This window comes from Convolutriloba macropyga, chromosome 14, assembly GCF_964194025.1.
Source record: "Convolutriloba macropyga chromosome 14, txConMacr16.3, whole genome shotgun sequence".
In the NCBI taxonomy this organism is placed as follows: Eukaryota; Metazoa; Xenacoelomorpha; order Acoela; family Convolutidae; genus Convolutriloba; species Convolutriloba macropyga.
This window is the reverse complement of record NC_134481.1, coordinates 29,992,282-30,005,894: the sequence shown is the minus strand read 5'-3', so window position 1 is coordinate 30,005,894 and position 13,613 is coordinate 29,992,282. Positions and strand designations below refer to the sequence as shown.

Here is a 13,613-nt window from a genome sequence, read left to right as displayed (position 1 = left end):
TGTTTGCTTAGCTAGGTAAATTAATGAAACTACTATACTTCTAAACTCATGTGAATCTACTCTTGCTGAATCTTCTCGAGCTACTTCAGAATTTATGTTAATTTCTGCTAGTGTTTTGCTTGGTTTGCAGTCTTGCATACTGAACAGTTTTAAAATGTTTTGAGTGTTCTTTTCTTGACTTCTTTTCTTAAAGTTATTCCTTTTTCTGTTTTCAGATATTGCATTCCAAGAAACCATTCGAGATCTCCCCTGTTGTCCATTTTAAACGTTGATTCAAGTAAATTTTTCAATTTGTTGATCGCGGTCTGAATTTTTCCTGCTATGACTCAGTCATCAACCCAGGTTAGAACAAAAATTTTTTTATCTTCTTTGTTTTTCAGGAAAGAGAGTAATCGTGTTTACTTATCTCAAAACCTTGCTGCACTAGAAAAAGTCAAAGCTCCTGATACCAGTTGTTGGCTGCTTGCTTCAGTCCATATATTGGTTTTTTGAGTTTACAAACTAATATGCTGCCATTGCTGTCATACTTTTTAAAAGATTTTGATTGCTCTAGATAGACTTATTTGTTTATTTTAAGATGCAAATAAGCTGCTTTCACATCAAAATGTTTTTTTAAAAAAATTTCGATAGCTGATAAAGCTGGTAGAACTTTAAGGAATTCCGGTTTGCTTGTGGGGGCAAAGGTATCGGAATAATCATTTCCCTCGAAATATTTAAAATCTTTCGCTACATAACGAGCTTTTAATTAATCGATATTTCCGTTTGAGTCATTTTTAACTTGCACTCCCATCAGCCAGGAGAATAATTTTGTCGTTTTTCGTTTGGAGCTAAGTCCCAAGTTTCTGTTTTATTTAAACTTTCTATCTCTGCTTTCATTTCTTCAAGCCATTTGTCTTGTTCCGAATTAAAAGCGTTTTCAAAATTCTCAGGCTAGATGACATTTTTTGTTATTGTGCTTTGAACAGCATGAGAGAAGCTTTTTCCAAAATGTTCAGGAGTTTCTCTAGACCTATCCTTTCGCCTAAGTTCTTTATCTCTTTCCGCTTCCTTTGTCAATCTTTTCCTTTCGTCGTATACTGACCAAAGTTGTATTGTCTTTTGGTCTCCTGAAGGAAAAGATATTTGATCTAAATATTAATTCTTGATTCTGCTCTGACGCTTGGACTTTGTTTAATTTCTTTTTTCAATTTCGTTCTGTTTATTGTTTTTGTTTTCCTGAACACTCTTTGTTTCAGTTGTTTCAACATCTGAACTTAACTCACTTGAGTTGCTTATATCCCGATGTTCTTCTCTAACTTTGTCTAAGTCTACATATAGAAAGCTGTCTTCTGTGTCTTGGGTTTATTTTCGAAAACCTGGTAGAAAGTTTTCATTGAACCTAACGTTTCTAGAAGTAAAAATCTGCCTAGTATTTATGTTTTCCAACAAATAAGCTGTTGTGTTATCAGAGTAACCAATGGACAGGCACTTTTTGTTTTTGGATTAAAATTTAATTTTCTACTGGCATCAGGATTTTTTGAATAGGCTACACAACCAATTATTTTTAGATGGTTGCTTCTAGTTTCTCTGCCTAAAGTTTTTTTGAAGATTGACTTTGTATTTTTGTCTTGGACAACTCAAGTTCTAACAAAACTTGCTGTATTTACATCTCGAACCCAATGTCTTTTTGGCAATTTCGAAGCTATTAAAAGTCATCTTGCAGCCTCCACTACTGCTCTATTAAAACTTTCTGCAATAGCATTTTGCTCGGGTGTTTCAGGAACTGTGATTCCACGAGCTATTTCTTCGATTATGCAAAGTTTTTTCTAAAAGATTTTGTTTTTGTAATCTGGCCCACTGTCAGTTCGCAACATTTTTGGTTGGCCATATTGTGCAACATACTCTCCGAAAGCATGCAATGCTTGCGTTTTGATTTTCATAAATTTTGCTACTGCGTAGCCACTGAATTCATCTATGAAATTAATTGCTTATCTTTTGCCACATATACTTGATGCAATCAATGTTCCAGTAACGTGAGAGTAAACTTTTTTCAGCTCTTGAGTTGCTTTGTTCTGGCTCACCTTAAGAATAGGTTTTTTTGAAATTTTTCCTAGAGAACAGTTTTCACAAAAAACCAAAGCTTGGGAAACTTCGTCTGTCTTTTGTGCCAAAGGTTGCTTGACATGTGCCCCCAATAAAATTTGAAAAGTGGTGCTTGTTTTGTTTTCTGGATGTTAAGAAGAATAATTTACCTCTTCTTATCAGTCTGACGTTTTCTTTGGTTCTGAGTTTTAGCACTGACTTATACTTTGTGTGATATTATACGCATTGCTTTCCAACTAAACTTGAAACTGAAATTAAATTTGTTTTGTTCTCTGGTACATGCAGAACTTTTTCAATTTATGTAGCACACCTTTATTGTCCCGTGCTTCTACATGTCCTAGTCCTTCAACTTTTGTTTTTCCTCCATATTTATTATAAACTGTGGTTTCTAGTGGTTGATGTTTATTAAACCAAGTTTTATCTATTATCATGTGATCAGCGCTACTTGAGTCTAACATTAAATCAGTTTTGAAAATTCAAATGAGTTTTCTGGGGTTAAACCAGATGATCAACTTAATGAGGACTTTTTTTGTTGCTTGTTTGCACTTGCATATATTACCTACAGCGTTGTCTTTTCCGTAACAACCAGCTGCTAAATGTCCAGCTTTGTTACATAAAAAAACGATCTAGGGTTTTTGGAACTACTAGGCTAGAAAAGTCTTCCTAGGATGTAATTTAAATGAAGAGTGTATATCAATTTGATGACAAGCATTTTTTGATGACATGCTAACGTCCACCTCCACTTCATCTCTCTGTCTGACACTCTCATCAAAATTGATGGGACGCCTCCTCAGCTGCAGAAAATTCTTTGCAGGATTGAAACTCTTCTGCACCACAAAATGCTCGTATTGTTGTGGAAGACCGTTCAATACCGTTGTATTTAACAGAGTCTCAGAAAACTCAACACCAGCACGATGCAAGCAGGTGACCAGTTCTTGCGCTCTGATGACATACTGGCTTTGTCCTTTCGAATTTGTAGTCTGGCCAACTGCCTCGTCAGACTTATGCCTGCGGTTTTGTCGTCATTCTGAACCATTGCTTGAGAAGTTCTCTGGCGTTCTGACCATCATCAAGGCCCCTTGCTGTTCACACAGTCATGCCGAATGAGCATGCGGCTGCTGGCGTCTAGCGTCATTGCCAGGTAGCACCAAATCTGGTTTTTGCTGCTCTCATTCTCTTTTACGGCTGTTGCTCTAGCTTGAGTCTGTGCCTCGTATTCTCGGGTCTGCGCATCATTGGCATCTTCCCCCAGTGGTAATGGTGTGTTATGTAGCTCAATAGTGTCCGTGACTGTTTCGAAGAGGCCCGTGGCTTTGTGCAAAGGCAGAGAAACGAGTACTCCTTGTTGGGTAGTCCTCTGCTAACCCACTAAATGTCATCCACTTGAAACTTTTGTTTGATTATTCCATTATGAAGTTTAGACATCAATTTTCTATTAAAAAATTCTGATTTATTTTGTAATACGAGGGAAATCTCAAGTTTTATATAATAAAACTCTCTTCAATCCAGAAGAGCTAAATCTGCCAACTCTGACAGTACAATCTCAACTTTATTGGCGTATCAACGTTCTGAAGGCAGGGATTATAACCTTTTAGCAGGATTAAGAACACGGTAGCGCAACAGCACCAATGAGGCAGGACGAGATTTGGCAATTTTGAGATTGAAGCTGGTTAAGCTCAAAAGATATTAGAGAGATTAAGATATATTAAATTTAGGAGATTCAGAAGAGAAAAAATAAGTATATATTTTAACAAAAATCAGTCATATATATAGTTTGATATGATGCACCAGCTAAGCGTGTGTGTTAGAGTATAGACAATGGTAACTAAGTTGTAATCATAGGATGGAGCTTGAAATGATAGCAAAATATATGAGGGCATTGTAAGACTCTCTCAGTGTCTAACAATTGGCTCGGTGGAAAGCACAGGGTTGCAATCAAGTAAGAGATTGTTGGGTCGCAACCAACAAGGGTCCCAAACTTTACTCTCACTATGAGGATGTTCACATAGAATCATCATAACGAGCAAAGAGTTGCTCTAATAAAATGGAAATCCATCCAATATCAGATAATTTAGGTGCTCTAAATTTAATCAACAATTAATCAAGTACAAATAATTCAACTTTACTCCTAAAAATATGTAGCAAAAGCAAATTGAAAGATAAACAACATAAACAGTAGTTACCAACAATAACAGCAACGTTTATACACAACTTTTTAGCTGTTTGATTTTACGCCCAATAATGAAAAACCACTCTTCAAGTTTTTTAATCTAGAAACAAATTGATTACTCTAAATAGACCTAAGTTGAGGTCGAATGATTAACTTGGTTAGGTTCCTTGCAAGTTCTTACAGGGCGATGCATCGACTTGCAAGTTTTCTTCCAAAAACTTGCAAGTTCCTACAAGTTAAATTGCAAGTTCCTTCGACTTACAATTAGAAGTTCTTAAAATTTGACCATTCAACTTACAAGTTACTTACAAGTTAACTATTCGCCCACACACACACCAAACATCACCACACATACACAAACAACCCACACACACGCGTGCACACACACAAATAGACACACACACACACACGCACGCACACAAACACACACACACACACACACACACAAACACACGCACTAAGCCGTAAAAGAACGTTGAAAGACTTGAATGAAAACAGTTGTTTGCAAAATATAAAATCCGGAAAAGTGTGAATTGAATTTATTAAAAAACGATATAAAAATCAGGGGCTACTAAATTTTTTTGAGAAAATGCTGATGTTTGGATTTGAAAATTCAATCAAAGTCAATATTTTGGGAATTTTTTTTAAAAAATCAATTACGAAGAAGCTAAATGAGATCTACTGTTTTTGATGGAATTGAAGAAGGGTCGCTCTTGAATTGATAAAATTTTAAAAGTAATCATTTTGTCAACTTAGGTCGAATTTTTTTAGGCTATTGAAACAGAGCAACTAACTCCAACGAGCTTTCTACGGTAAATGACCGATTGTTAAATTGAATTAACCAATAAAAGTTGTGCTTGACCCGAACGAACATGCAAGAAACTTAAAAGTTAGCCATTCGTCGTTCATTTCTTACAAGTTAATCATTCAACTTACAAGTTTCTACAAGTTAAGCTTTCGACTTGCAAGTTTTAAAATTTAACCATCTTTTGAAAGAAACTTGCAAGTTGTTACAAGTTAACCTTTCGGTTTCGACCCTGGGAGATAAAAAAAGGGGGTCTCTGCCTCGTATTCGCGCGTTTGCGCATCATTAGCGTCTTCCCTCAGTGGTACTGGGCTGTCAGCTAGCTGAAATGTGTCTGTGAGCGTTTCGAAAATGCCCGTGGCTTTGAGCAATGGCAGAGAAACGAGTACTCCTCGTTGGGTAGTCCTCTGATAACCCACTAAATGTCATCCACTTAAAACTTTTGTTTGATTATTCTAGTATGAAGTTTAAACTTCAATTTTCCATCACAATTTCTGATTTAGATTTTAATACAAGGCAAATCTCAAGATTTAGATGTCAAAACACTCTTCAATCTAGAAGAGCTAAACCTGCAAACACTGACAGTACAATCTCAACCGAAAACTTTATTGGCGTATCAACGGTCTGATGGCGGGGACCATGACCTGTTAGCAGTATTAGGGACTCGGTAACGCAACAACACCATTGATGCAGGACTAGATTTGGCATGTTTGAGATTAAAGCTGGTTAAGCTCTAAAGGTCTTATAGAGATTATGATATATAAAATTAGGAGATTCAAAAGAGAAAAAAGAAACAAATTTTATAACAAAAATCAGTCGTATATTTAGTTTGATAAGATGCAACAGCTTAGCCGCGGTGTTTTAGAGTATACACAATGGTAATCAGGTTGTGATCATAGTATGCAGCTTGAAAATTGATAGCTCAAAATATGGTAAGACTCTCGCATTGTGTACCAATTGGCTCAGTGGAGAGCACAGGATTGCAATCAATCAAGAGGTTGTTGGTTCGCAACCTATAAAAGTCCCAAACTTTAGTCTCACTATAAGGATGTTGACATAGAATCAACATAACGAACAAAGTGTTGCTCTAATAAAATGGAAGTCCATCCCATTTCTGATACTTTAAAAGCTCTAAATTTAATCAACATTTAATTAAGAACAAAATGTTGCGATAATTCTACTTTGCGCCGTAAAATTATGTGAAAAATGCAAATTGAAAGATAAACAAAACAAACATTAATTACCAACAATAGCAGCAACGTTTATACGCAATTTTTCGGCAGTTTCATTTTATTCCCAATAATAAAAAATCCACAATTTATGTTTTTTTAATCTAGAAACAAATTGATTCCTCTAAATAGACCTGGGTTGAGATCAAATGGTTAACTTGTAAGAACTTTCAAGTTTCTTGCAAGCTTTTACAGGGCGATACATCGCCTTGCATGTTTTCTTCCAAAAACTTGCAACTTCCTACAAGTTAACTGTTCGGCTTAGAAGTTCTTACAATTTAGCCGTTCGACTTTTGAATTAACTGCAAGTTAACCATTCGCACACGCACACACACACACACCACCAAACACACACACACACACTCACACAAACCACGAGCACACATACGCTTACACACACGCATGGACGCACACACACACACGCACACACACACACACAAACACGCACTAAGCCGTAAAAGAATGTTGAAAGACATTAATGCAAACGGCTGCTTGGAAAATCTAGAATCTGGAAAAGTGTGAATTGAAATTATAAAGAAAGGATATAAAAATGAAGGGCCATTGAATTATTTTGAGAAAATGCTGTTATTTGGATTTCAAAATTCAATCAAAGTCAATATTTTGGGGAAATTTTTTTAAAAAAATCAATTGCGAAGAAGCTAAATGAGATCTACTGTTTTTGATGGAATTGAAAGAAGAATCGCTCTCGAATTGATAAAAATCAAAAAATAACCATATTGTCTACTTAGGTCGAAATGTATTATGTTATTCAAACAGAGCAACTAACTCCCACGCGCTTTCTACGGTAAATGACTGAATGTCAATTTGAATTAACCAATAAGAGTTGTGCTCGACTGGAACGAACTTGCAAGAAACTTACAAGTTAGCCATTCGTTTTCCAAGTTCTTACAAGTTAAACATTCGACATACAAGTTTTTACAATTAAATCATTCGACTTGCAAGTTTTTACAAGTTAACCATCTTTTGCAAGAAACTTGCAAGTTATTACGAGTTAACCAGTCGCTCTCAACCCGGGGAGATAACAAGGGGTTTCTTAAAAATTCTGGAACCCGAATTTTTAAGGGTACCCAATGATCACATGCACAACAAAGTGATAGTTTTGCTAAAAAGCAGCGAAGCATTAACAGAGTCAGTAGTCGTAACTGTTTTTCAGAACACATTTTTGAGACATCTCAACAATAATTATTGTTTGAAGTCAATTGCTTTTTGACAATAAAGATAAGTGAAATCAATGCATCTTATTATATTTATGACACGTGAACCCGAATATAATACCGAGTCAATTTGGGAGTGTTCAAGTCTAAATATCAATGCGAATTGAGAACTAAGATCATGTCACATTTTACACCTGTCAGTCCAATTCACATTTTGGCCAACAAATGGTAGGCATAGGATATAAGAATCAGAATTGATAGTTTGAATAGGACCGATTTAAAAAAGGAATTAACGGTGCCGTTTTTGTTAGAGAAACTTTCTCCTTCATCAAGTTTGCTCTTGTCGATCTTGCTATAGTTTAAGTGTCGTGCTTGTCAATGCCTGTTGTTTAGAAGTTGTTAAGGTAAAATAAATAAGGAAATAACAGCGACATAAGTTATGATGCAATAAAATATATTTATGAAATTTAAAGAAAAGTCTACTTTTATTTTAATATGTCTCACTGACCCATCAGACATGATTTAAAAAGTATTGTCAATTTCCTCTAATACACATACGAAGAAAATGCAAATGGTAAAGAAGCGATGAAAAATGCAAATGGCAAAATGGAAATTAACAAAATTTTAACAAAAAAATGTCTTTTAAAATGAATGGCCTCTTGATTTGATACCGGAAACTTGATTTGGAACAATTACAGCCGAACATAAGATCAGACTTGCCTCCGATCAGACTTTTGTGCTTTTTACTCGTCGAATTTCAGACCAATAACTGGACTTTCTTGCTTTAAAAATTTCTGCAGACTATAAAAATTGAGAGCACAATGCGCAGGTGTGCGCTCGAAGTTGATATGATCAGAGGTCACTTTGCTATGGACACCTCTACCTGGATGCTGACACTGCAGACCAAAGAAATCGGTAAAGTTCAATTTCACCGTCAAATTTACATAGGCTTATACAAATTAAGGATATAATCTACACTTTAGATAGAAACAGTCACCTTACAAAGTATAATAACTTCAATGATATGTTTTTAGCTAGAATCATATGTCACCTTTTAAAAATTATAGCAGAATGCATCTAATGATGTAGCATGTAATCCATGTGAATCAAAAATTTTGACCATTAGACAATAAAGCCCTTCAACTGGAACAATTTTGAGTTCCAAGTAGTTCCAAGTTGAAACAATTTTGAGGCCAAGTAGAAGTTATTATACAGAATAGCAAAAAGTTTTCTCCGTTTTGTTGCTTCGAAGATGCATCCCTTGTCTACTGTGACGATTAATTAATGCAGCCTAATAGATGACGTGCAAAAGAGCACTGCAGACCCACGCCAATAATACAACTGGCACCAACTGACCTGGAAAAGATAATGTTTCGATTATTGTGATTAATTGCATATTTAAAGGTAGTGTTGATTAGCGAGCAGTTCTTCCCGATGAAAGTTAATTATTGAAGTTGGTTTGTTAAAGGCTGTTAAACTCAATAGAAGTAGCTAGCGTATTGCTTCCTGAAAAAAGTTGTGTTTTTAGCCCCTTTATTTATTAAAATTTTTCCCGAAAACATTTTTTTAAGTTAAATTTCAAATTCTTTTTGCTTATGGCGAAGGAAAAAGGATGAATTTTTGTAGCACCTCGAATGGAGAAAGAGACAAAATCAAAATTTTGAAGAAAAGAATTTCTCGATTGTTTGATGAATTTTCTAATAGAAATAAAAAAACTGCGATGGATTAGATCTAAGAAGAGGAACAGAAAGATGACAAAAACTCTGGACCTATGGCAAAATATTAGAAATGTGGAACATTTTGATTTCTTAAATGTATAAAAGTATCCCATCGAAACAAACAATGAAAACTTCTTCAACTGTATCATTTCCAATTTTTTGTGTTTTAATAATAACTCTGAAAAAGTTACTACGTCAAATTATGGGTCTTATTTACTAAAACACTGATTTTTAAAGGTTTATTAGTTCCAAAAAATGAAACAAAAATAGATGAGTTTTAGCAACACATGATAAGCGGAAATTTCTTTAATATTCTTTTTTTTTCTGAAAGCTCTGGAATTATAAATCATTTTGAAATATTTTGCGTCTTGAAGCTTACTCAGTAACGCCAAACATTTCACAAAATTTCTCAGTATAAATTAAAAATTTTTTTAAGATGTCCACTATTACTTTTCGGAAAAAAGATAACAAAAATAAATGCAGCTCTCAAAATTCGCAAAAATTAATAGGAAAAAGTGATTTAGAAAAACAATGTTGAGAAAAAAAAGAAAAATTCAAGTTTTGGAGGCTGGCAGTTTTAAAGTTGAATAGTTGCTGATATTAGTGGCAACGCCCATAGTAAATTGAATCAATACAAATTTTAGACTAATCCCAATTTATTCATAAACTTAGAAGCAAAACAGCAGCTGTGCTGCGCGCTCAATTTTTGACCTGAATTGTTTGCATAGTGTAATTTTGTGCTTTAGAAAAAAACACCTAACGGTTTTATCCCTTCTATTATTTTCGTAAAAATAATTCGATACCTATTTAAACATAATTTTTGGCAACGTTGAGTAAAGTTGCTGAAAATTAAAATGAGAATCAGTATAAGATGCGTCAGCTGTCTAAGTTTATGTTTATATTTAAATTCTTTCACGTAAATTTCGGTTTCTTATTCTTTGTGGGATGTCTTCTTTCTGTTAAGGCCGATGGATTCTGGTGGCCTATCTTCAAAGCTGCTTCCACATAATCCCTATCGGGCTCAACAAACCTTATATGTTGATGCGCAGAATCAGCTGTTTTGTTTTTATAGGATATTCGTTGGATTTTATTCAATCTTTAATCGAAATGGTTATTTGTTCTCGTTGATTATGTGTTTCACAGATTAAACAGAATCTTTATTCAAGTAGATAACCTTAGTTTAGAGCGAAGTTATGGAAAGACCTATCAATTCTAGAATGATGTTAATTATTGAAATAAATTATACGGTCGAGAACCCTACTTAAAGTCTAGGATATTCTTTTGATAAGTCCAGCCAAACTCTTTTTGTATACGAAATTGGGTCGAACTAAGAAGTTCCGCCGACATCAAGGCTCGATCTCGTGCCTAGTGGTCAACACATTGCGCTACGCTCGGTGATGTGCATTTGCACATAAAGTTCCGACCCCGCTGATCTACATTTTTCACTTTATTGTCTACCAAATGAGGAAGAGTTTAAAAAAATTAACATAACAACAAATCGTTCAACAAACTATTAAATGAGTAAAACAATCTTCCTAAGAGGGCCGATGAGACCTATGACTACCATAATATGACTACCAGAACAAAAGTGAAACAAATAAAATCAAATAGTTACAAATATTAATTACGACTAAAACTCATTGTGCAATTTTTGAAAACCATTAATAACCAAATCAAAAAGGCATCAGATAAAATTTATATTACAGTAGATTAACCTGTGCATTATTAAAACGAAATATGGGACTTGTCTTCAATGCGACTTGGTAACAAGTCGACCAGAGATGAGTAAAAGGGCAAAGTTTAACAAAACGTTGCCTTTTGCTTTTTAATGTCAAACTGATTAGAAACATTATGCATCAAATAAAAACATTGAAAGATTCTTTTATACCTCCAGAGAGATGGATTCCGTGTCATTATCCAGGATATTTCAAACGTCTACAAAAAGAGCGACAACTACAGGTAAAGGAAAAAATTTGCATGAAAAATTGATCACGAAAAAACTTACATGAGAACAATGTCCCAGCCAAATAATTATTAAGCTTTTCGCTGAAAACAATGAACATTTTTGATATTTTTTTCAAATGACCGGAGGACCACCCATTATTGTGATGCTGTAAAAAGAAAACAAAAACATACAAAAATTGGCGAATGTCAAAAAAATCACGAATACTTTACAAAAACTGGTTGTAGCAAGAACAAAGACAAGTTGAGGACAATAAATCCGTTATAAAGAACACATTTAGTCTAATAGATAATGGATGTGCCTTGTCTGAACAGATGCTAAGCTACAAGTTAACAGAAATGTTATTGGCAAATCTCAGAAATCCATTGTGTTTTTTAAAAAATAAATGATGTCAAAAGTCATAGCCAACATAAACTTTCTACTAAAAATGTAGACAGTTTATCTTGAATCCTCTTCAAATACTACTTGCGCATATTAATATTGAGACTAAAACAGAAGATTACAAAAAACACAAGCTGAACTAAAACAAATTTTGTGAACAACTTTACGAAGCCACAGTGTTGAAGCCATTAAATTTATCAACTATTAACCGCCAGAAAATCAAAACTTCACTTGCATCTCCTCTGAACATTTTAGTTGTTTTTTTTGTAAAAAGGACTATCTCTAAAAGATAGCAAAAAGAACCACAAATTTTGAAAATTATCTAAATTTCACAATTTTCTTCTGAAACAAATTTTCGAAGCCCTGAAGACATCAGTCAAAACGTTCCCCCAACGAAAAAAATTGTTTGGTTCAATAAAAAATTACATAGATATCTCAATAATTAGGCCAAGTTACGAAAAAGTTACAACATTGTAATTTGCGAAAGAAAACACAAACCAAGACAAAAAGGACTAAGCTGAAAAACAGTGTTACTTTTTTTGAACAAAGTTAATTTGAAAGTTAATAAATTTTTTGGCTATTTACCGATATCAGTTATTATGTTCATTTATATATTTTTCTTTGGCCACTTGAGCTTTTTCTAAATAATTTTTGACATACAACAACAAAAATTAACAAATACAGGACAAAAACAAAAAATTTTACTAAATTCTGAAAGTGAACGGTGTCGCAACGCCTCAAACCATATGTTATGAAAATCATAAACATGTTCAATTACACAATTTTTAGTGTTTATTTAGTTAGAATATTTTGTAATGTGACATTTTTTAAATTAATCAAAAATAACAACAAAAATGGGCTATTATGGAAAAAAAATTTCACAAATTTCTTCCGAAACAATTCTTCTAAGCCCTGAAGACATCTCTGAAAATATAAAAATATTGTTTGATTCAACAAAATTTTAAACAGATCTCTCAATAATTAGTCTAAGTTACGAAAAGGATACAACATTGTAATAAGCGAAAGAAAACACAAACCAGGACAAAAAGGGATAAGCTGAAGAATTGATTTACTTTTTTTGAACAAAATTAATTTAAAACCATTGGATTCTCTGAAAACAAACTATGACTACATTCGGCCTGTTTTTTTCGTAAATATAAGCTCCAATTAATTAAGCCGTTAAAAAAGTTTTTGTTCAGTAATCAACATTAAAAAAACAAAGACAACATATTTCGAAAAAGGCAGCTCCTAAAAAAATTTTAAAATTTCTGATTGTAAGAATCCACGATAATATCAAATTCTATCCCTGATTTTACGGCCTCACCAACAAACCAACCAATATTCCATATGCTTGCGGATTAGATCAAATGTGGAGTGAAATACATAAAAAAAATGATGCATTTTTTATAACTATCGAGTTAAAATTGAAAGAAAACGGCAAAAACTTAATTCCAGAAGAATTTCATAGGGCATCCAGTTTCAACTAGCTCTCTTCTGGAGTTTAAAGAGAGTATGTTGGCGGTCTGTAGGTCTCCACTTTTGGAAAAACTTGAACAAAATAGACCAAAAAATATATATATTGAGCACTTTTTGATGAAAAAAATCATAATTTCAAAAATTGTTATTGAAATTTTAGCCAAAGAAACTCTAATCAAGCAATTCAGCAACTCTCTCGTATCTCTTAATGTCACAATAGCACTCTAACGTTAAAAATTTCAATTTATTTTAAATTATATTAGCAAAATTGTGCCAAATTTTACTGAAAATGTGAATAAAAACCGTCGAATATTCACAAAAATTAAAACCTGGATAACTCCCTGTAAAAGGAACGAAATTCAAGTTTTTCTTTTGAATTCCATTTTCTAGGATGTAAGTGCTTTTTAATGATACCACTCACAACTCGCTACGATGAATATATCGATCAGCCAAAATTGACTGAACAAAAAAACCCATTTGAGTATATACTCCTCCCTCTCCACTTAAGTGGGGGTCAGAACAAAAAGTGTGTTTAATTTCCAGTTTACTATGGCATACGAGAATAGGGTATCAACTTCAGTCTAACTTCTTTAATAAACAAGTTTTCAGCAAAA

The 13,613-nt window shown here is 33.7% G+C and overlaps 1 protein-coding gene across 2 annotated transcripts in view; it reads right to left on the bottom strand.

Moving 5' to 3' along the window:
- Positions 1-8,656: 8,656 nt before the first annotated feature.
- Positions 8,657-13,613, bottom strand: part of LOC142353328 (uncharacterized) — a 45,543-nt gene continuing 40,586 nt past the window's right edge. For both annotated transcript variants that reach the window (XM_075405559.1, XM_075405560.1), the window contains exon 9: positions 8,657-8,817. In XM_075405559.1, coding sequence (XP_075261674.1) covers positions 8,753-8,817 — 65 coding nt within the window. In that variant the 3' untranslated portion in view covers positions 8,657-8,752. The remainder of the gene's footprint in view (positions 8,818-13,613) is intronic.